Source organism: Melanostigma gelatinosum (genome assembly GCF_949748355.1).
Source record: "Melanostigma gelatinosum genome assembly, chromosome: 21".
NCBI classification, from domain to species: domain Eukaryota; kingdom Metazoa; phylum Chordata; class Actinopteri; order Perciformes; family Zoarcidae; genus Melanostigma; species Melanostigma gelatinosum.
Genome location: NC_136654.1, coordinates 17,568,342 through 17,592,202, shown reverse-complemented (window position 1 = coordinate 17,592,202; position 23,861 = coordinate 17,568,342). Strand labels below are relative to the sequence as shown.

The following is a 23,861-nucleotide window of genomic DNA, read 5'->3' as shown; positions in this document are numbered from 1 at the left end:
TAAGACACGGGGGCTTGAGAAGTAGAAGCATTTCATCCACAGACAAATAAAGTGTACACACACTGTACTGCTACATTCAGCGCTATAACGTAACCCGCAACTTCATACTCACCGTCACACACGAGGCGGGTCGCCAGGCTTGCGTTAGACCAGCGTACCAGTGCACGCGTCCTGCAGCAGGGTGAGAAGTTCAAACGCCGGAGGTCAACAGAACAAGGTTGTCTGGGCATGTTAAGTTACTCTTTAAACTGTTCTTCGCATTTGCACATTAAATGTGTCTCGTAGCCTTGCATCTGCCTTAATTAGTGCTCATGAAGAAGAGCCAACATTGGCTGCTTTCACCCCCTGATGCGTCTCTATCGCTTTCACAGCCATTGCTACACTCTACATGCCCTCAGAATGTTTTAACCCTCTCTCCTTGTTTTTCCACAGTAATGGATGTCACTGACATCATAACGGGCAAAATGGACGATGAAGACAAGCAGCACTTTATCCCATTTCAGCCGTAAGTGCTGCAGCAAAAAATAAATCACATTCACACATACGGGGGGGGCATAGAGTTCCTTTAAGCTTGGGATAATGTTGCATAAAAGCGGAAATAGTTCTGCTTTTACACTTATTTACATTATCATGAGTATGTACAGTATGTCAGAGATGTAGTTAACTCATTTTTTTTATGTCTTAAATTCTTGACACCTGATTAGCAAAGGTTTTAAGACAGTGCACGCTCGCCTATTCTCTGCTGACTCAATTAAGGCAATCTCATTAACTGCTGCCATTCTCGTAGGACTGCGTATTGAGCCAGAGTAACCTTTTCCTTAACGTGATTTCCTGCATAATTGGAAAGGCTTCAGATTCAGGCAGTTTAGCTGGCAGATCAGCTCGCTTAACAGTTTTATCTGTGAGCATAAATCATGGAAATTAGAGCCTTCCAGCGTGAGGAGAAAACAGGTTCTACAAGGCCACGTCCAAGTGTCAATATATGCCACTACATTTTGACTGATGGAGTTTTGAAATGGCAGTTCCACTGCCCATTGCAGTGCGTGTTCTCAAGGCCAGCAGAGGCAGGAAGTATTGGAGCCATTTAGCGGCGGTATGACATGTGATGTCATTTGGATCGACTCCTGGCATCCAAACAGAAATGGAAATTGCTTCCAGTATTGGACTAGATGGGTCGAAATCTTGCTGAAATAGTTTGTTGTTCTCGTTTGACCCGGACACTCCTGCATCTTAGGTCTGAGTTGAGCTCATCTCCGGCATGTTGTCTGGAATTAAACCAACTTTCATTTAGAGAATGGAAAAGCTCCCATTGTGCTGAAATAATCAATTAGCTGATTGACAGAAATCAATTGGCTAACAATTGACTACGGTAATCATTTCAGCCATTCGATGCACACATCCTCTGATTGAAGCTTCTCGAATGTGAGAATTTTGTACAAACCCCTCCTGTCAGTCAGTCCACTTCCTTGCTTGGATCGGTTTTGGATTTGAGTTTGGAGGCACTGAAGACAGCCTGATTGACAGAGATCCTTTACAGCAGGGGGGTCAAACTCATCTCCACTCTGGGCCACATCAGCATCACGGTCGCCCTCAAAGGGCCGGTTGTAACTGTAAGACTGTAGAACTAACTTCTCCCTAACATATTGTTAAATAACACTCTCTGCATTTGATTGTTGTTTATTCAAGTGTAAAAATATTGTACATGCAGTTATATAAATGAAAAATTATATTTAAACACATTTCTGTTATTATAACATAAATCATTTTAATTGAGGGTTAAGAAACCCACATGACTCTATCAAAGATCAAACTATTAAAGAAAATAACAGACAAATATCAAACACAAGTTATTACAATAACTTTGTTTAAAGCTGTTTGTGTCACCTCTCTGCATCACTAATGTTCCGCCCTGTCGTCGTCCTGTGCATGGCAGCTTCATCCAAGAGCTGCTCACTGAGAGTCAGGTCTGATGAACATGATAGATGATGTATCCGTGTTGTCTGTGCTTTCATCAACAGTTCATTAGAAACACAAGTACCTGCTCGTCTCTTAGCTAGCTGCGTTGTTAGATTGCTGCTACTTCATGAACTCGGTCTGCGATGGTGTTTCTTCACAAACTGACATTTGTAAAAGTCTGTATCTGGTCGGAGCTCTGCTCACATCCTTCAGCATGCACTGGGCTGTAGCTGTGTAAATATATTCTGCTGTGATTGCAGTCTGCCTTTTAATTCTTGGACAATTTGATGTTTTTCTTGGAGGCTAAATTTAGCTCCGTGTTTGGTGTCAAAATGCCGACGTGAATTATATCCTTCATCACCGACACGCCTCATAACACAGAAGACAGACCCGTTTCTCTCCTTGAAGCACAAACATGTATTCGCTTTCCCATCTTTCATTACATTTTATTCCCTCTGCATCAATTTTTCTCTTCGTGGACATTTTGGGATTATTTGTCGATCTTTTTCAATCGTTGGAAAACCTCTTTTCGGGCTGTTGCCTCTCCTGTCCACCTGTTGTGATAGTTTTAATGTCGGTACACAGACAACATGCTATCTCATCATTTCAACTTTCTATCTCATAATTTCGACCATGGGGCCCGCGGGCCTTGAGTTTGACACATGTGCTTTACGGCTTCCTCCATGCTGCCATCACCACTGTCTTCTCCTCCGTGCTCTACTTCTTCTGCTTGTTTAGCGTCCTCCTCTCTACTGCAGATGGCGTGCCCGCCCACTGCACACAGTCCTCTCACAGCTGCCACACACGTGTTCCCAGATCACACCTGCTACTTCCTTATGCTCTGTAGTCACTCTGCTCAATCAGTTTGGTGTTATCTACACCTGAAGCCCTCTGGACGACAAAACATGTCATATTTTACATTTGCTCTCTCACTGAAGCAGCGTGGGAATGTTGGTTTCGGATGGGGTACAGGTCAAGCTTCCCACTGCTCCGGCGGCACTATAAACGTTGACGGGGCATCATTTCCTAAACGATGATTTCTCTGTGTGTTTCTTCCATCACCCATCCTGCCTCCCTGCTAACTGCTCACAAGCGGCTTTGTGTCTGTCACGGTATTCGCATCACTCTTCGGTGTGTCTCTCTCTGTCTCCCCGTCCATCTTTCATCCCACTCTCCCTCCTCAACTCCATCACTTTGTGGCTCTTTTGCCCGCTCCTCCTCCTCCTCCTCCTCCTCCTCTCTCCTTCTTCTCTGCGGTGTTTGCCTGTCGTGTGCATACTGCAGGCTAGCGTTGGATGACGCCATTCGCCACAAGCAGCTGAACATCTCCCGTTTTTCACCCAGGGTGGCAGGGGAGAACGACTTCCTCCAGACGGTCATCAACAAAGTTATCACCGCCAAAGAAGTCAATCACAAGGGCCAAGGTACAGTGCAAGGTTCAGACACGAGAACCAGGGCCAAGGAGGAAACTTACTACGATCAGACTTTTATCAATAAAATGTGTGTCCTGCTCAGGCCACAACAGATTTTAAAATTGGTCCAGTATTGAGAGGGAGGGCTGCAGAGGGCAGCAGCCAATCGGGCTGCAGTGTAATCGCTTGGGGCAACTTCTCACCGTCGGTGTACGTCCACTAAAGCGCTTGTTTCTGCCACTGACCGGCTCAGATTGTGATATTAAGTGTCTGACAACATTATGGGAATAACCCTAAAGAGAAATGAGAATTTGTTTTTACTTTTCCTCGTTTGTTATTGTGTCCAAACAAGTCTCGCTCGGAGACGTCTTGCATCCACATTGTCGAAATCAGCTAAATATCAGTCACACCCTTGTAGATCTTTTTAGATAAACTTAGCTACGCGTTCTGTACTCCAACACAACAAACTCTGACAACACCGACGCTCCTCCCCCCACCCCCAACTCTCACTCACTTTTCCACCGTTGTCTTCCGGCAACAAGTCACATGACACGATAATAGCCAAGAGACCGGATCAAGCGAAAGGTAAAGACAGGTTTTATTTCTCTGAAGGGTCCTTGTCGTAATCTTGTCAGACACTTGTAATTACAATCGGAGCTCGTCGGAGGCAAAAACAAGCACTTTTATTGGATGTAAATTGATGATGAGAAGCTGCCCCGAGTACTGGACCAATATTAATAATTGTTTACCCATTAGTCTCTTACGGTCCAAGTTGAAAAATACCAAAGGTTCCCTTTAAGAAAGGGGAAGCCACACACTCATAACGATGATGCAATCTCCCTGTTTTTAATTCTATAAATCTGTGTTTTGGCATATTTTTTTTCTTTCGTTACTCCTGACATTCATTTTAACAGCATTGCACCTATTATCTATGTAGAAAAAATGTTGTCTATTCGTCTTTCATCTCTTCAAAATATTTCCCAATCCTTACACGAAGGGATTCTAATTAAGCTCAGAGGTTAATTTTATATTTAACCTACATAACCATCGTACTGTACTGCTGTCATTATCTGTAATGCTTCATTTTAGACGTGTCCATACAAAGTACCATGAACCCCAATTTACTGGCAGGGAGTTGAAAGTGTTCATCGTGCTAATAAGAACATACTTCTTTGTTGAGAGCTCACACCATACGTCACTGCTCGTACTATAAATAGTTGCCCCCATCACCATGGCTACAAGATGTAAGTAATCCAGCTGTTAATTCAGCCGGTGAGTCTTCTGCAAAGACTGGATCTTAAGTTATCCGTGGGTCGAACAACATTTAGCCATCTAAGGGATTTGTGCTGGGAGGGGGGGGGGGGGGGGGGACGACAACATCATCACAGCCTCCACGGTATTGTCATGCCCCATGAAGATGTACTTTGATAAATGTCAGATCTGCTCCGACCCCCACTGGGGAGAGCAGCGGAGCAGCTGTTTCGGTCACGCTCGCGTATCAAAAGGCTTCCAGCTCGGCTAGTGAGGGATCTGTCACTCATAACAACGTGGGTCCTGAAAAGCGAAAGTGAATAAAGCCTCAGGGTTCACAGACACCACTCACTTTGGTGGCCTGTGAAGGGGCACACTACAGGATGACTTCTTTAATTGGACCCCCTCCCCCCCGGGCTTTTTTTTTTTGGGTTAATTTTCGGTCTTGTTAAGAGGTGTGTGCCTACGCTGCTTTGTTTATCCTGAGAGAATATTAAGAGTCAGTGTGGTTACAGAGCTGAAGCTGGCACACCGTGCAGTGTCTGCAGAAAAGAAGCTTTACTCTCAACCGGGCTGCCACTGGTGTTAAATTGTTAGGAAATATGACCCATGAAAGCCCCCTGAAGGCCCTTTTGTTTCAGAATTATTCAGAGCCACAGAGGTTTCTTCTCAAGCTTTGCACTGTCAGGTCTTTCCAAGACCGATTATATAAGTCTGGGAATAACTGCACGATTTATATATTCTACAATAAGCGTCATTTATTCTCATCTTAAAATAGAAAAGGGCCTAAAGACGAAGTCTGAGGCATTGCAGACATTATTATACATTTGGCAGTAGAAAAAGAAAATAGATTTATTTCTTTAAATTTGGGCACAAAGGGTCTGTTTGTTTTGGGGGAAAAAGCATGTACTTGTTTTTCCCCTCCCAGTATTGGTGCTCAAAATCTTATTTGATCCAAGGTCTGTGTGATTGTCTGATCAGAACAAAAAGAGTCGTCCACAAAGGAGATAAAATGTGCTCGTGTATACAGATGGTATTGTAGATGTCAAACCAGCATCAATCATCAAGGCTCAACACATGAATTAAATATCTTGTTGCGATTATTCATAACTCCTTGGTGTCCCCAGGTATGGATTTTGTAGATGTGCTCATGCTTTCCTAATCACATCCCTGAGGATAGCTTTTATTTAGTGTCCTGCCGTTAGATGTCACGCTGACGGTGGGAAGCGCGAGGATAAATCTCTTTTCAGCATTTTCCCGGGGCGGTTTGCTCTCACGTTGTCGTCTCGGCCCCTCACCTCTTTACGTTGAATTCATCACCAGGCCTGTGGGTGACTCTGAAGCTGCTTCCTGGAGACATCCATCAGATAAGGAAGGACTTCCCTCACCTGGTGGACCGATCAACAGCTGTGGCTCGCAAGATGGGCTTTCCTGAGATCATCATGCCAGGTGTTTTTTAAAAAGCTCTACCATTGCTGCCCGTCTCTGAACGTTTTCTGTTACTTATTTGATTTGCAGAATCATTGATTCAGAAAGTGAATTAGAATTAAGAGGTGATATTTTACAAAATGTGAGTTAGGGAGAAAAGGACATATACTTCATCAAGATTTGATGAAGACATTAGTTATTTAATGGACTGAAGTCACCCAAGAAGTATATGGTGCCAGACATGTACTTATCCCACCTATGATGTAATGAGTTATGCAGCAATATTATTATATGTATTCAGAAGGGTAAACCATGAGCGCTGGAAAACCTTTAAAAGTGAGGATTTCCTCCCATCTGACCCGCTTGTCTCTGTTTCCTGAAGGTGATGTGCGAAACGACATCTACGTGACTCTGGCTCTTGGGGATTTTGACAAGGGGAGCAAGACCAAGCCCAAAAATATCGAGGTGATCATGTCCGTTTACGACGAGGACGGCAAGAAACTGGAGGTACGGCTGAGAAATGTTAACTTAGACCCGTTTGGTATTTCACCTGGGGTTCGGCTCATTCTCTGCATTCTGGACACAGAAGTGCTCAAGCCGATCGCTCTCTCAGACAGTCTGTGATTTAATGGTCTTTCTTTAATCTCACAGAGCTCAGCACGCTGCTTAACTGACCAGGACTCCTATAAAGCAGTGTGATACACAGGCCAGACTGTACGCCTTTGCCACCCGTCAAAAACGACAGAATGCAATATTGGTGCTTTGTGGTTGATTGACTGGCATCATTCGGCTCACCACTGCAGGAGTCTACTTCATTCATTGTCAAGAGTCGGTTCCAGACCCAAGCATGCGGACAGGAAATATAGGCAACATAGTTTAAAAGCTTAAAGTGATGAGAGAGAGAAATCAGCTTTTCCCTCCTGGTGAAATAATGACTTTTGGAAGGATCATTTTCTCCCCTGTCTATTCGTTTGTTAAATATTCATGTGGATGAAAGTTTAAGCAGCACAGCAATCATTTAATTATGTTTATTTTGTGGTCAGCAATTAATTATTCAAATTCCAGTCATACCTTGTAGGCATTGATAGGAAAGTCTGGCGTCCAGGTTTGCAGATTAATACTATTAATTGCATTGAACTTCTCCAGAAAATCAACTAAAGAGTTGAACATTAATCATTGTGGCGACTGCCAATTTGCAACTTGGAGCAATGCTCAGCATGTTTCATGGACCTTTGAAACTTGTGCCAGCCCATCAGTGTCATAATGTACTAATAAAGCCTTTGTCTTATCTAGGGTCTCGAACCAGTGACCCCTTTCTCTGATGTTTAATTATAATCACCCCCTGCTTGACTTGAGCTTGCGTTCTGCTGAGGCCATCAGTTAATGGGGGATATGAGAGGTTTAGAGGAGTCTGACATGAGGAGTTTGTAGGAGGAGTGAGTGTGTGCTCACGCGTCTGTGAATGTACCGTTTTTTTGATTTTGAGACTTTTGATTCAACTTATTTTAGGGCCACAGTTTGTAGAGATCTTGTAATAGTTTGCATTAAGTTAAAGTTAATACAAGGAACTTTGAACAATTTCAAACTGATGCCTCTACATGACCAACATAAGAAACGAGACCATCAGGGAGAGTATTGGCTATTTCCATATAGTTATTCTAAATGCCTTTGATCAAGTCTGAAACGATTTACGTCGTGCTGGTTCCCCAGAAACTCCTTCAGCTCAAACTCCAGTTGGGCCTCCGGCAGCGACCAGCCCACCGCGGTCAGACCCAAATCCAGCGTTGCTGCCTCTTTGCCTCTGTATAGGTGGAGCTCCGGTGGGAGGAGGAGAGCGCCACACCCGGCAACAGCGGCTCCTCCTCCAGCTGGGAGCCAACACAGACACCACGCTGCTGCAGGCCCAGGCCGTATTAGACTTGATGGATAGAAGGGGGGCACGGGGAAACCAGAACAAGGACTGCACAGGGTAGACTGTCAGACCCTGCTGCAGTAAAATGAGAGGTTTTCTCAAGGGAGTCTGGCATCTTTAAAACATTTCTGCTTTTGTCCACAGGGACTGCCAAAATTGACACAACATGAAAGTTCCTCGTTGTAGCGTTACGCTATACCTGATATTTTCTTGCAAGGCTCGCTCAGCGTCCTATTGCTGTTATGGCGCTCGGCATGCCTGCGTACTTGGAGTGAGAGTGTCAGTTACAAGGACTGATGATGGAGAAGTGAATTGAGATGAGACATCGGTGGTTATGGGGAGGCCTCCTGCAAATAGCCAATCAGAGGAGAGCGCTATTACCCATAGCTGCCTCAATTATACACATTAGTCTTAAATTGAGATGCTGCGTGTGTGATTTGGCCCGGCAGGCATGGGAAGGGTAAGGATCAGTGGTGATTATAATGTAAATATAGTTCTGAAGTCGCAAATGGCAGCGATGATCCGGGCTTCTGTCAGATGGTACAGGAAATATATGACAATACAGACATTGCTTGGTTTTATCATTGCTAGATAAGTAGTCTCATTGTGATTATTGTTTGATGTTTAGTTTGTGCTATAATGTGTGCTGCATTACATGGACAAATCTTTGACAATTTTTGTTTTTGCTTCTCACAGAGATGCTCAGTGTCATCTGTTTGGTCCTCCAGGGATCAGGGCTGATTGGTCTAATTCTTCCTCTTCCTTCCTGGAGTTTAATTGGCATGCAGGAAATTCTGTGTCCGAGATGAGAGACAACTTTCACATTTGACCGTCTGAAGCTGTTTCAGTATGATCTTTGAGAAACCTTCTCTTGAATTCACCTTAAACTTAGGTCGGTTTTATTTCATCAAGCCTCTTATGTCATGGAATAAAGACGCCTCCATACACGAGGCACTTGAAAATAGCAAAATGAAATTTCTCTCATTGAGGCAAGGTTTACAGTAGGTCTACCCTTTTGTGTCTTTCTCTCCGGATGTTTCCGTCTCGGTCTCAGCCCTCTTATCTCAACCATTCTTCTCTGATCTCTTTCTGCCTCTGAATTTAGTCATCCTTCCTGTCTCGAAAAGGAGTTGTGATGCTGTGTAAAGAGAGGCTGGACAGTGACTTATCACCCCGACATATTAGCACCCACCCCCACAAAACCCCCGCTCACCTGCGGCTAGACCTCGACCACTTTCCCCTCTTCGTCTCTCCAAAGTCTGAGGCCGTCATGAATCCTGGCCTTTTAGTTAAGGGGAAGGGTTACAAGAGCTAGCACCTGCCCCCCCCTAGATCTGCTCGGCGTGACTGGGGGAGACGGGGCCTGTTATTCCTCATAATTGCTGGTTGTCAGAAGCCATTAGTGTTTGAGTATTTCAGCAGCACCATGGCCAGGGAGTCAGCTGGAGTAGTGGGAGGAAAGAGGTAGGCTGGCTGAGCGCGGATTGATAGAAAACGAGGCATGCGTGCCCTCTGCTGTCACTCCAGCCCTCGTGCCAAATCCCCCAGGGGACGCGTAGCATTGTACATACGCACCCTGACCCGTTGTAGAAACTCAGGGGGGACCCACGAGGAAGACCAATTTACACGGCTGGTTCCATCCGCACCAGCTGGTCTGCTTCCCTTCGCCTGGCTTCCCTCCACTTCTCACTGCATGGGAGCCACAGCGCCTCCTTAAATAATTAATTTCTAATTTATTTCTTATTTCCACAATGCTGTCATGAGATTGGCAGCCAACAGGCAGGTTGTGCATGTATTAACTACATCCAGACTTTTAGCCACTACTAGATAAGCTTTGTGCCCCAGGGACTATATCTTATGAAATAAGTCCTCGCCAATCTTCCACATGCTGCAGGTGTGCTAATGGTTGACAGTTCTAATAACTCGACCATCATGATTTTGCCACTTAGAACAAGCTTGCAGCCATCATGCCAGTACAACGGTATAAATCAGTCGCATTGTTTGATAACTTGCTTTGTGTCTTTTCTTTCTCGCTATCTAGAGTGTGATCTTCCCTGGAGCTGGAGATGAGGGCATCAATGAGTACAAGTCTGTCATCTACTACCAAGTGAAGCAGTCGCGCTGGTTTGAAACAATAAAGGTGTGTCACTCTCCGCAGTGGTGAATATTAATCCAAACAATAGATTAGATGGTTAATGTGGTGGCAAAATAACTGTAGAGAACAAAAAGTTACTGATTCATATGTTTTATATTTTTACATGTACTTTACATCACAAGCAACCATTTTGCAAACCAGTTCTCCAGAACCGTCCTGAAAAACAATGTTAGCCGTCCCACGAAAACATCCCAAATCAAAATGTTGTTTCTCTACTTTGTTGCTATCGCCTATAGTTGCTAGTGGCATAATAAGAACATTACAATGTTGAGGAAATAAATAAGTACGTTTGTTTTGCTAGCGCTATAGAGAAAGGTCACGCTGAAAGATACAGGATGGGTTTAAAAATAGTCCACATTATATCTGAGTGAACTGCTGTTGTGTATTTAGTTTATGTAAAGCACTTATAAACTTTTTGTTATCAAAGTGCAAATGACCTCCGCAGTGTATTTCATTACAGAACAGGAGTAAATGCTGCAGTTCACTGCTGAACGCCTCGTTTTCCCCCCCAACAGAAACTCAGTCCTGCTGTGTGTTTCGCTCCATTAGCTGTTAGCTCCCTTTGGTCCCAGAGGCGGGAAGATCTCTTTGTCCCAATATGCATTTTCTATCGACAACGGGACGACGTTAGTCTCACTCCGTTGCAAACCATTCTACTTTCCATTGGTTCTAAATAGTTTCTATATTGTATGAAAGTCTAGAATTTGAGGCGCATTCTGCTCCCGTGTCCTGAAACATCTGCTTTGTGAGTGCGGCTTCATGGGTGTAGATGTCTCACACGGTCCCTTTCTGTCCTTCAACTCAGGTTGCTATCCCTATTGAGGACGTGAACCGGAGCCACTTGCGGTTCACCTTTCGCCACCGCTCATCGCAGGACTGTGAGTACAAATGCCAGCGTCTGAATGATCAGTTTTGCCGATGAACAGCTGCACAAATTGGCTGCTAATCTAACCGCAGCAAAAAATAGTGGAATATATCCAATCCGAGCAGATGTGTTGCCCGGCGATAAATACTCCGAAGCTCACCCTTTGTCGCATTCATCAGAGGTATTAGCGTGCCCCTGCACAAAGCAGCATCGTGAAGCGGCTTGTCGGAGGCTACAGCTGCGATGTGAAAAGTGCCCGAGGGGACCCGGTTGTTTGTTGGGACCAGTGTCGGGCTGAACGCAGCCAGTGTTGTATCTCCTTCTGTTTTTTAACACCCTTTCTAATCCTGGGGGTGTGGCGGGCAGGGAGGCCTGGTAATGGCAGCCCTGCCGTCCCATCTGCCGGCCACGTGGCGAGGCCATCCCTCCAGCAGCAGGAGCGTGTGCAGGGAAAAGGATTTCAGTGGGGTAAAGGGAGCCATGACAGGTGTGTTAAACAATCTGCTCGTAGCGCACGGAAGGCAAAGCAGAACTGGGAGGATGTCAGCATGGGAAGGTATACCAGTGCCGGCTTCTAATCCACTTGGAGAGCCTTCTTGTCATGCTTGGCACCTTGCTTCTGCGGGGACTAATGCTGTTACGAGGCATGCCTTTGAAACTCTGTGACTTGCTGTTATCCTGCTGGACTGGTTGCTTTAGAAACTGGCTCACCTCAAGTGACTCTGGGACTTGGGGGAGAGGGGGGGGGGCACGCTGATGCTGCCGAACTTTAACTTGTCCCTGACAATTGACAAGACGGGGGATGGGTTGGAAACGTGTATTGGCTGGATTATATATATTTGTACGTGGTGTATGCCTTTTATTTCCCTGTCGGTGAGAGTGTTAACACTTGTATCCCATTATAGGACATAGACCACCTGGCCATTCATATCCCTGTACACATCAATCTAGCTTCCAAGTTTCTGATTGGCTGCATCTGTGCAGGCATCAAGCCACCTGGTTTTTTCCTGCACTGAGTTGCCTTTTGGATTTCTGCTCTAGAATCTTTTGCATATACCACTCTTCTGGATTTGAGCTTCTCCTCTCCATCACCACGTGTCAGACTTTCATATCGATGTGTAAAATGAATGTTACCAAAACCGGAAAATTAAGTCAAATGTAGGTTCCTGAAGCTATATGTTTACATGTGCAAACCCTGACCCGTTACCTATTGTGGAATTACTTCCTCCGTGATATTAATCTTTGAATGCAGATTTCACAGTACCTTCAAATATATTGTCTGCATACTCCCGGCAAAGTGCTTTTCCAGGAAATAGGGGGGCATTAATCTCTCTCCATATGAAGAGTGTTTGCAGCAGAGCAGAGATGGTTAAAGAAGTCCTTTCAGTTGTCATCCTCTGCCGCCATCTGCTTGTCCTTCCTTGTTGTCCTTTGCACTGGACTTTGCAGAGTGACAGAGCTGCTCATCGAGGCCACAACTAGAGCGTGTGTGCTCGGTACCTCTCAAACCCCCCTGGTTCAAAATCAGGCCGGTTTTTATCAGACTACCACTCAAGCATTGTCATGGCCTCATCAGGCTGATGGCTGATATCACAGATGCCGCCGTGGCTGGAAGAGATCACCGCCGTCTTTTCACTTCTGTTGCATCCGTCATTGTGTGCTATACTGCCTGGTGAGCGGGGTAGAGGGGGGTCTTTAACATGTGGCACAGTACACACACAACATAAATCTGAACTGACAGGCCACCTTAGAGGTGGAAGTCTGCAGAACTTCCACACAACCCCCCCCAAAAGAAATGCAGTTTCTTTTCTCTAATACATTTTTCTCAGCTGGGTGGCATGCATACAGTGTTTTCTCTCCAGTGGTTCCTCTCAAGCCAGCCCAGCAATTATTCACCGGCGAGGCTGCAGGCAGCAAACCAATGAGGGGATTTATGCAGATAGAATGCGTGAGATACTTCGATGAATCACGTCTCTCCTGCACGTAAATCTGAGCTCGTTGATCCACAATGATGATATATGTCGGCCTCTCCAGATGCTTGGTTACAGGACAAAGTCATAACTCTCGAGGCTTGTTTATGCAGCGCTTCCCCTCAGCAGTTCGAAAACACCGCCGTACACGCGTGTGTGTGTGCAAGCACATGTGAGCAATGAGCATCTTTTTCTTCGCCCTAGATGGATTACACAAGCAGCCCTGAGATCAGGTGCAAGTGTTTATTCATATGCACAGAGGAAGTGGACACACAGGGAATCTTAATCCAAACCTTGTGGCTTCAATATCAGTAAAGAGCTGTCTAGAGAGAAGTGTTCCTTTCTTTTACAAATCACATGTTTATGATCAAATCAATCGCTCAGATGCTGCATTTAACGACTTGTAATTTAAGAATTTCTATCATTGCTCTTAAGGCAGTGAAAATAGATAACTTGTGTGCAGATACAGTCGCAGCGTTAATGCAGACATCAGAAGGGGACAGTATGGTGTTGGGCTGGGGAGCCCTCTCAGGAGCTGACTCAGAGCCCGTTATGCTGAGATTTACATTCGGGATTATCTGTTTTTATTTGTCTGCTAGCTTGTTAATGATGCAGCACGGTTCACTGCAATAGACTAAGACGCACACTTTTCATGTGAACACATCTGACATGATTTGGAGTATTTGCAGTTATTCACAAAAAGCAAAAGTACGCTTTTTTTTAAGCAAACAGGAAAGGACTGTATCATCTCCTCCAAAACGGCTGTTTTTTTTGTTAGTCTTCTTCATGCGTTTCTTTTCTTCCCCCCACAGCCAAAGACAAATCAGAGAAGATATTCGCTCTGTCTTTCGTGAAGTTGATGAGGTATGATGGGACCACTCTGAGGGACGGCGAGCATGATCTCATCGTGTACAAGGTAAATGAGAAGTAGCCCATAACAACGCCGTTAGACGTCCGCCTGTGGTGTTCTGGTATGTTTGTTACTGGCGGCCTACTGTGTCTGTCGAGCCGGCCCTCGTGACCACAGATATGAGTCAGAGTTGAAAAAGTCTCATTAGTAGTTGCCGTAATAATAGCTTCTTTGCCTGCGATGGAGAATTGTGTGGTTGGTACGCATCCACCCCCGCAATTTAACAACTTTCTAATTAAAATCCCTTGTATAACGATACCTTCACTGTGCCCATTTATCTTAATTGAAAAGTTGACGTCGGAAACAATTCCCCCAATTCGATTTTTCTTTGTGTTGCATTCCCGTTGTCAAAGAACTCTCACATGCAACAGCTAGCAGTAAAACATCCTTTAAAGTATAGAAAAACACACAAAAGAGATATGGATTTCACTTGTCTTTTCCTGGAAAACCAGGCGGAAGCAAAGAAGTTGGAGGACTCCTCTCTGTACTTGAGCCTTCCTGCCACAAAGATGGAGATGGAGGAGAAGGGCTACTCCATCACGGGGAAAAACTCCCAGAACCTGGGCAACTGTTCCATCAGCAAGGACTCCTTCCAGATCTCCACGCTGGTCTGCTCCACCAAGCTCACACAGAACGGTAACAGCTTCACACTTTGCATTTGCCTAGTTTTCTCTTACGTTTGTCTTTTCTTTCTGCCTCTACAAAGTGCCTTTCTGAATCTGTACAGGTATACAAGAAACACAACGCAAACTTGTCCTAACAACACCTGTAAATGTATGCTTAGACAGAGAAACTAGTATTCCAGCAGTTATCATTTTCAATTGTACTGAAAGAAAAATATATTTTTTCAATGTATTTTAGCCGAGTAGACCCTGGATATTTGAAACCAGCTCTGGGCCACAGCTTCTGACTTTGAAGGATGGATCGTCCGTGCGCACTAACCATATATCACTTAGAGTAGGACTCGGGGAGCCCTGCTGTCCGAAGCTCCTTCCACTCTGTCTTTACGCGTGTCCACATGTAGGACGTTTGCCCTCGCCCAAGGGTTGTCTCTATCTTCTTCTCCTCCTGACCTACTTTCTCTTACATAACTCCCTTCTATGAGTCCGTGTCAGTCCGTCCATCTCTGCTCTGTTTACTGCTTTGTCAGTGTGGCAGAGTAATTTCCCAGGGTGCTGCGAAGATCGACTCTTATTAAGCTAAGGAAATCCCCGTCTCTGTGGCCCTGTGGTAAATCGATTAAGGATTTTGGCCTCTTTTGTTCCCCCAGCCTTTATACACGTTTACAAATCCCAACAGACATTACTGTAAACCCTCTTGGACGTGTTGGTATTTGCACACTGTGTTAACATTGCGGTTGTCTCAGTGCGCATTGTGTGTAAAGCTGCGCGTGAGCGGTCAAATGCTCCTCGCTCTGATGTCACAGTTACTCTAAACAGAATGTCTGCGTGGCTTTCCTCTGCGCTTGCTTCTTTGTTCTTTTTTGGTACGCAGGACTGATTCACCATTTAAATTAGAGCCGAAATGAAAGCTTCCTCTTTCCTGTGCTTTATGGCCACAGCCTGAAGAGAGGGTGAGAACGGAGAAGGGACAGATTCACCGCAGGCCAACTTTGACTGGAATTGAAATGAATTGTTTTGCTTGCCCAAAGCAACAACCTGTTTGAATACAAAGTTCATCGTGCCCTTATGCTTTTGTTCGCGGTAACACAAAGATCATTTTAATTAGTCGGACAAGGGCACCGTGGAAGGATTCGCTTGAAGCAAATTGATGTTTTGTGTGGCCGAGGTCTTTTTGTAGTATCGGAGCGCTCACTGAATAATCCTTGTATATCCCTGTAAAAAGAAGCACAACTAACCTGTTCATTTTATTCATGTGCAAAATATGAAACATGAGAACATCGCTTTAACGTTCAGCCAGACTGTCCAGACCACTTTATCTGAAAGCAAGCACACCCACAATGTTGATGATGATGATCTCTCACTGCACGGAAAACTATGCATTCACACGACGGCAAATACAACAGGTCAAAGTTACTCCAGTAGTTTTAATGTGTTAACCACAATTCATGTTTACAGCAGGGGTTCCAGGTAGGTTTGGCCCACCTGGAGGTTTGTTTAAAAGCTCTGTGGTCGTGTGTGACAGCTTGTGTTTTCTGCTTTCCTACATCTCAGCAAATAACTGTACAAGCGAGTACATTGGTTAACAGAGGCGAGCCATTGTTGCTTTTCCAATGTGAACATGAGAGACATAGTATATGAGGTTATAAACGTGCCTCTTACACGAATGGAACCATCTCAGCACCTCTTGTTATATTGAAATACATACACTGATCTTGATGCGCCGCAGATATTCTAGAAACACTGGATTTTCACCTGACTGTGGCCTTGAGCAAAGAGGAACAGCTGTGCATCAATCTTCTTAAGTATAAATCTTCTCTCTACCAGCCACATACTCGTGTGACCTCGTGGAAAATCGTTGCTGTACAATAGAGTCGATTTTTTCATTGTTTCATTCCTAGATGTGGCCCAGATAACGTGCACAATAAACACTCATAAAGCCACAGAAATGAGGTCGCTGCAGAACCCCGAACAGGCCTTGGTTAGGTCTATTGGTGGGGAGACTTTTGTTGCAGCGTATATTACATTATACTGGGTGAAAGAGGAGGACGTTGTGCGTTGCTACAGTTTTTGTGATTGAGTTTGGGCTGCGGTGTAAATTGTCATTTAAACAGAGTCGTGTGTGGCCTCCTACTCGGCCCAGTGGGTGGTGATGTCAGCAGCTTCAGTTACAGAAGCAGAACCCGCCCACTCCGATTACAGTAGATGGGGAGATCGTGTCAAACCCTCGTCTCAACTGTAGATGTACAGTATTTAACATCAACAAGAAGCAATCGATCACCATTTCCTCTCCCCATTGTCCACTTCGCATATCCTTTCTACACTTTCCCCTTTTCCCTGTGTGCGAGCGACTGGCAGCAGTGTGTGTCCTGGTGAGAAGATTCAGTCCGGTAGAGCGGCTCCTCTGCTGATATTTACCTGGCACTTTGCGCTGCTAATTTGCAAGGCCCCAGTAGGCGCTTGGGGATCAGGACGCCTCGTCGGCACTGCACACTGAGTTTGATTAAACGGAGAGGTGTGTGCGTGCGTGCGCGGACATGCATGCACGTGTCTCATGGAATGTCATCCCCCGCCGAAGCTCTCGGAAAAGGTTTGAGTTATTTTAATGAATCAATGCAGAGCCAATCTCTCTCTCCGACTGTGTCTGCCTGCGTTATTAAAACCTGGAGGCTCTTTTAAAACCTTCACCTTCACTCACTCACTTCCTTTTTCCTTCTATTCTGATTCATCGTCTTCAATTTTACAATTGTACGGAGAACAGTACTTTGAATGCCCCTTGCAACAGACTTCTTGCTTCGTACACATGACATCTCATCCCTGATCCCCACATCTAGATGAAACACTCCTTTTAAAATTTTTTTTTTTTTTTTAATTCAGCTAGATTTATGCATGCGGTCTCCCAGCGCTGGGAGCTCGTGTGAAGTGGCTGCTGGCTCGCCCCTGGGTATTTGCAGTGTGCTTCACCAAACGAATGCTGGAGGAGCAGCACAGATCTAATGGCAGCAGAGCTGGGAGTGGATGTTGCCTGGTGGAAAATATTGTATTAAAAGAGAGACGTAGGATAGAGAAGTAATATTTGTACTGTGTAAAAACCCTGCACTTTTAAACTTATAACCAAATACAAGGCTGTAACTGTTAATGAAAAAAAGAACACGCTATTACGACTACTTAGTGGTTGTGTTTGCTTGTTAAAAATGAGCAAAAATGCTCTTATCAGGCAGTTGCACCGAAAACAAACATTTGAATGCTAATGCTAAGGTTTTTTTTGCATCATGATGTAACCTACTCTCCCGGAATTGATTATTCCACCACTCTCCATCTGCCAGCTTTGTAGCTTTTGAATTCGGCTGCCTACGAAGACATCCGTTCTCAAGCAAGATATTGTTTGTCGCAGGCACTTCCACGCAAACCACGTCTCGCGCACACACCCTGCCTCACTGTCCCACGTGTTGCAAACGCCGTGGCCTCTAACAGCATCGATGATTTATTCTCATTTTATTACATTTGTCTCTCTGAGTGGCTACGCCTACAGGTTTCAAACACGTGCATCCTCGGGGAGGGTCTTGTGACTGAGCCCTGATAGGTTGTCAGGTTTGCAGGTGATCGGCATACATCACTGTCTCGCCATGCTTGATCGGCCAGCAGAAAGAGGGAGACCTTCAGCTGCTTTTTCTACGGCTTGGCTGATAAACACCATGAATCTGCTATACCTGCACTGGTCTATAGCTGGGTCGATTAGTTGATGAATGAATTATTAATCCAATGTGTTTTAACTTTATGAAAGATCTAACTTGGTTTAGCAGGCTGGCGCTAACGTCCCTTAATAACAAATGGACATTTTGAGACTCCCAATTTGATAACCTGCCAAAGGCGGCCTGAACGAGCGCTCCCATGAGCGTGATTAATCGCGCCATGACTCATCCTCTCGTGACTAAATTCATTTTCCATGATTAAAGTAAGAGATCTAATAGAATGACTTGCGCCACGTTTAGGAAATTCACTAACTGACTTGTGACATCTCAAACAAATGGCCCCACAACACTCATTAAATTCAAATGTTCAACCTTAATTGTCATTTCTCGCTGCCTCTCAATCTCTCTTCACGCCGCGTTACCGTCGGCAGGATGAGCATCGCGCTGCGCTTTGTGGTAATGGCTTTTTTGTTTTGTTTGCTTGTTTGTTTGTTTCAGTGGACTTGCTTGGCCTGCTGAAGTGGCGCTCTAACACCAGCCTGCTGCAGCAGAACCTCCGTCAGCTGATGAAGGTGGAAGGCGGCGAGGTCGTCAAGGTCAGAGGGCGAAAGTCTTCCTGCAATGCGCCGACTACACCGTCGTCTTTGTTTTAACGTCGAGTCGGTGCATTCAAAGCAACTCACGATCTTAACTCACCATCTTTTTTTTTTAAACTGTTGTACCCTTGGAAATGGACCTCCTCCCACCAGGTCAACAAAACAAACACAAAGTATATACCTCAGCAGCTGGCGGCATTAAAACAAAGGCAGTCACCGTCCTCAGTGTTTGCTGAAGGTTACAGCTTCTTGGCAGCAGTTTCACAAATGACTTCACTGTCGGAGGGAACATGTTTGCTCAGGAGGGACGCACAGAGCACCCCACACGGTGTAGTGAAGGGCAGGAGATGAGCTGCTGCCACACGTGTACGCAGGCCCTTGAAGTGCTCAGCGTGGGGCAGACGAATGAATCAAGTCTCCAGATCAAGTTTAGCATGGGCTGGTAGGGGGGGGGGGGGGGGGGGGGTGCTGTCAGATTGCAGCGTATCTGAGGAAGTCCTTCACCCAAACAGTTTTGATCAGGCCAGATAGATGTGTCAACCACAGCTGGACCAGTTCATTAAACCACAGGAGTGTGATTATTATTACCAGCACATTCGCACTCGATCGCTCCGAAGCTCTCCGAGGCTGCAATTACACAACTCTTTCAGCGTGGCAGTTAAGAGACGATTTCTCAACAGGGTATACATTGCTATGGGCGTATGCTGTTTCTTAGATACTATGCATACAGATTAGATCATAGAGAAATCATGGGAGGTTTAGATGGCTGTCAGTTGTGTGTGTTTTATCACCCTGATGTGTTCTGTTATTGCGTGAACAGGTCACTCCTCCATGTCTCTGTCACGCAGTCTGGCCTTCGTGAGATTGCTTGGTGCTTTAACCTCCTGACAACGCACTCTATGTTTCTCTCTCGTTGAGAGCGCGATGAATCACATCCGTCTCCAGATGACGGACCGTTCACAGTATACACTGAAGGCTCCGTTTGCCGACAGGGAAATGATCAGCGTCTTCACAGCGCTATATTTGCTCGTGTTAGCAGCTGTAAAAGGCAGCGCAGAGCCCTGTCGGAGCAGGAGTTCACCTGCCATCTCGTCATAGTTGGGTTTCATGGGCTCACATTAAACATGTTTGCGTTCATGATAAAGAATAATAAATGAGTTGGTTAAGATTAACAAGTTATTGCACTGAACATCTGTTTTGTTCTAACTTGATGTCATTTTGCATATTTTTTGCCATGTACAGTGTATCAGCATTGAAGCAATATTATTAGCAATAGTAGGATGAGGATTTGAACCGAATGGCCCAGCTCTAGAAGGATGTATTTGTTCACCAAGTGTTGGTGTTAAAGCCCCTGCTGCAGATTTTCTGCTTCCACTCTCTGCCCAAAATAGTGTACACATCCCGCAGAGGTCCTTGGTTTGACTGCTCTCGTGTATTGCCGTGTCTCTTACTCTGTTATTGGGGTTTTTATGTCTTGTTCCTCTTGACACGACAGGTAATTTACTGGGCCTAAGGTCGTTTATCACTTTAGATGTACTCTCTGAAAGAGGGAAGAGATTTCCAAATTGACTCAGTCTGATTTGGAAGAGCAGTGAAAGCAGTTCTGGCATTTTGCCAGTGAGACCGCGACTTCCATGTCCGTGTTTTGTCGTTGTGCCTGCCGTAACATGCTTTGTGCCTCTTGTCATTCTAGTTTCTGCAAGACACTCTGGATGCTCTCTTCAACATCATGATGGAGAACTCTGACAGTGACACTTTTGATACTTTGGTGTTCGATGCCTTGGTAAGCAAAGAAGCGGACTGAAACAGCGGAGCAGAATTCATACCGGGAGAGCTTCTTGTCAGTGGGAATAAACACTTCGACGCATTCGCAGCGCAGATGCAAATATAATATGTTGTCACATCTTTCATATGCTAAACACCTCTCTTGACAGGCGCCTTTGCTCTGTGTTGTTGGCCCTTTTGATTTACCAACAAAACCTTTTTGTGCGGTACTGTCTGTTTCCTGTTTTAAGCTGTAGCTCCAAACCACCAGGGTGACAAATCCATTTGTTTTTGTTTTCGGGAGAGAGCAGAAAAACAATGTATGATAGGAGCAATGCAATAGTCTTCTATATGCTGTGTGTTTGAGCATGATTTACCTGTGCCATGGCAGTGCAGTGCAGTGCACAAGTATTTGTACATTCACATACTTTTGTTGTTCTGGCTCTACCTCAGTATATAGTCAATATAGTTGCAGTTCCTACAGCTTTGTCTCATTTTACATCCCATGTGCTACGTTACAGAGCTAAAACAGAAAATGTGTGTATTGTAGCTCACAAATTATTCCCTCATCAGTTACAGACACATTGTACCTTATGTTGTATCACTGCTGCATTAATCTGCATGAATTTGTAGGGCCAAGGTAGCATTTTGGTCATGTTGCTTGTTAAAAACGGGTCTCATTTTACTGAGGAATCGAGCACGAAGTACGACAAAATATATGAGAGTATGAGCCACAAGTGTTTGTGGTCAAATAGTTGACAAGGTATCTGACAGAATCCTCTCTACAATGCTGTCGCCTTAACGTCGTGGGGTACATCTCGAAAGAACAGTTTTGATTGTCCGAGACAGCATGTCGAGATTGTGTTGTCTGTGGTCTCAGATCATCTGCCGGCTCATGAATCGAGAGAAAATGTCTTTCTGCTCGACTGCAATCTGGTTTAACTTCCCAATCTCTGCATATATTTTTTTCCTGCTCTTTGTTATAAGCAATGTGCTTTACCTTCTAACGGATATGTCTGTTCTCTGACAGGTGTTCATAATTGGGCTTATAGCTGACAGAAAGTTCCAACACTTTAACCCTGTCCTGGAGACCTACATTCGAAAGCATTTCAGTGCCACGCTGGCGTACACGTGAGTTATTTACCCTCCGCACAAATAGACCAAAGACATTTACAGTAATAACTTCTATCCCATTGTGTGAATAGCAGATTTAACAGACTCTATATTGTTGTGTTTGAAGGAAGCTGACCAAAGTTCTGAAGAACTATGTGGACAACGCTGAAAAGCTGACGGAGCAGCTCCTGAAGGCCATGAAGGCTCTGGAGTACATCTTCAAGTTTATCGTCCGCTCCAGAGTCCTCTTTAACCAGTAGGTCCTCTTTAACCAGTAGGTCCTCTTTAACCAGTAGGTCCTCTTTAACCAGCGGGTCCTCTTTAATCAGTAGGTCCTCTTTAAGAAGCCCCGATCTCCTCAGACAGGTTGTTCCAGAGTCTAGAGAGGGATTTCATGCCATGTTATCACCAAGTGATGAAGACGTGGGTAGTGGTCTCCACATTTTGTAGGGAAATAAATGTCTAAAGCAGTGATTCTCAACACAAAATTGGGTCGCGGACCCGTCTGCCTTTGCCTGAAAAAAAAAAGAATGTGTGCTTTTATTTTGAAGGGGATTTTTTATGCAGCGGAGTGCCGTCTATTTACACTCCTTAACAATATTTGGCGTTAATGCCTTGTAACGCTAATATCAGCAGAGGATGAACTGAAAACTATACCTCTACTTATGGTGTAATTTGACAGACGAATTGAAGACGTGCGGATGACATTAAAACAACAGACCACGGCTCGAATTTAGGCAAATGGTCATTTTGCATTACAAATGGACTAAGCTGCAGACATAACAAACAAAGCAGTTTTACTCGTTGACGTGAAACGTGTGGGACGGGGAGTTACAGGAACAATTTCTCTGCACAAGAGAGCTCCCTACACTACGACTACATTTTCAGCTCAGGTTCAAACTGCACCATCTTTTCATGAAATACATTTGAGAAGTTGAAACTTTTCCTCGATTTGGGTCGCGGCTTGTCACTAAGGGGTGATGGTGGGTCCCTCAGCCAGACCAGTTGAGAACCACTGTTCTAAAGAACATTTATACTTCTCGCTGGTTGGCTTATTGCGAATAGTTCATTTGTATATTGCTGTAATTGTACCACAAAATCAGCATTGTGTGCAGTGTTGATTGTGCTCTCCACAGTGTGCCACTGCTGTGGAATGAAGTTGCAACAGGTGCAAATGAATGGTGTTAATGGCGAGGTGGTGATTTAAAATTTGTGTTTATAATTGGCTGCGGAGATGTTAAACGGATGGTAGTGTTGTAGAGCCGCTGAATGAGATGGAGGGGCTGATGTATGATCCTGGTCTAATTGAGTGTGCAGAGTTTGATTGGTTTTTCTGTCTGATGTCTAGAGGACGCGTCGTCCTTTGCCCCGCGGATCAGACTCCAGCAACGCCACTCTCTTGTAGGGCCGTCCGTGTTCACGCAACCTTAAAGAGGACCTCCTGTCTGGGCTTTGTCATTGTCGAAGCGCCTCCTTTGGTTGGGTGTCAGTATCGGCTCCGTCGGGCCTTTGTTATCGAGTTAGAAATTCTCCCCAAGTCTGAAGCTGTGTTTGTTGAAGCCCGTCATGCAGCTCTGACATGAAGGTGCAGAGGTATGTGCACGTATTTGGCTTTTCATCGCGGGCCCCGCAGAGGAGATCCTCTAACCCCCCCCCCCCCTGTGACTTGTGAGTGGTGTGGCTGTCAGGAGCTCAACTCTGTTCCTCTGTGCCCCAGGTGAGAGGCAGCTTTAAGTAATTGTTGTTGTGGGAGCCCAGGACGGATGGCTCTAATCCCATGATTTCTGTAAGCCCTCAACAGTGACTATCATGGGCCATGTAATGCCTGCAGCCCCATGAGAGATTGTGGCAACACAAAAAGCCACCTCTCTAGAAGCGGGCCAGTGAAATCTGGTGCGGTGGAGCAATCCAAACACTTCACACCTCTCTACCCTGCCTCCCTCTCTGCTTCAGTGTGTGTTTTTGAAAACAATTTCAATCAGTCTCTCAAAAGTTTTTAATTTATTTAATCTGAGCGGTTGATGCACTAAATTGCCTCGCAATGAGCACCACGTGGCTCATTTACAGTTACTACCCAGTTTGGGGAGATTTATGGGCTCTGCAAGTGGGATGAAATGCATTTTGCATGTTTGGTGGATTATAGAGGAAGCCCTGCTTTGTGTCGCCGTGCACTATTGTCCAGCCATTGTTCTGTGATCATTGGCTTTTGGTGGCTGC

General features: G+C 45.1%; 1 protein-coding gene across 1 annotated transcript in view; it reads left to right on the top strand.

The window, feature by feature from the left end:
• Window positions 1–23,861, top strand: part of dock1 (dedicator of cytokinesis 1) — a 155,582-nt gene that overhangs the window by 19,471 nt on the left and 112,250 nt on the right. The window contains exons 11-22 of the mRNA XM_079292770.1: window positions 433–505; window positions 3,301–3,380; window positions 5,943–6,068; window positions 6,430–6,554; window positions 10,001–10,099; window positions 10,920–10,992; window positions 13,762–13,865; window positions 14,312–14,495; window positions 18,670–18,767; window positions 20,461–20,550; window positions 21,562–21,662; window positions 21,772–21,900. Coding sequence (XP_079148896.1) covers window positions 433–505; window positions 3,301–3,380; window positions 5,943–6,068; window positions 6,430–6,554; window positions 10,001–10,099; window positions 10,920–10,992; window positions 13,762–13,865; window positions 14,312–14,495; window positions 18,670–18,767; window positions 20,461–20,550; window positions 21,562–21,662; window positions 21,772–21,900 — 1,282 coding nt within the window. The remainder of the gene's footprint in view (window positions 1–432; window positions 506–3,300; window positions 3,381–5,942; window positions 6,069–6,429; window positions 6,555–10,000; window positions 10,100–10,919; window positions 10,993–13,761; window positions 13,866–14,311; window positions 14,496–18,669; window positions 18,768–20,460; window positions 20,551–21,561; window positions 21,663–21,771; window positions 21,901–23,861) is intronic.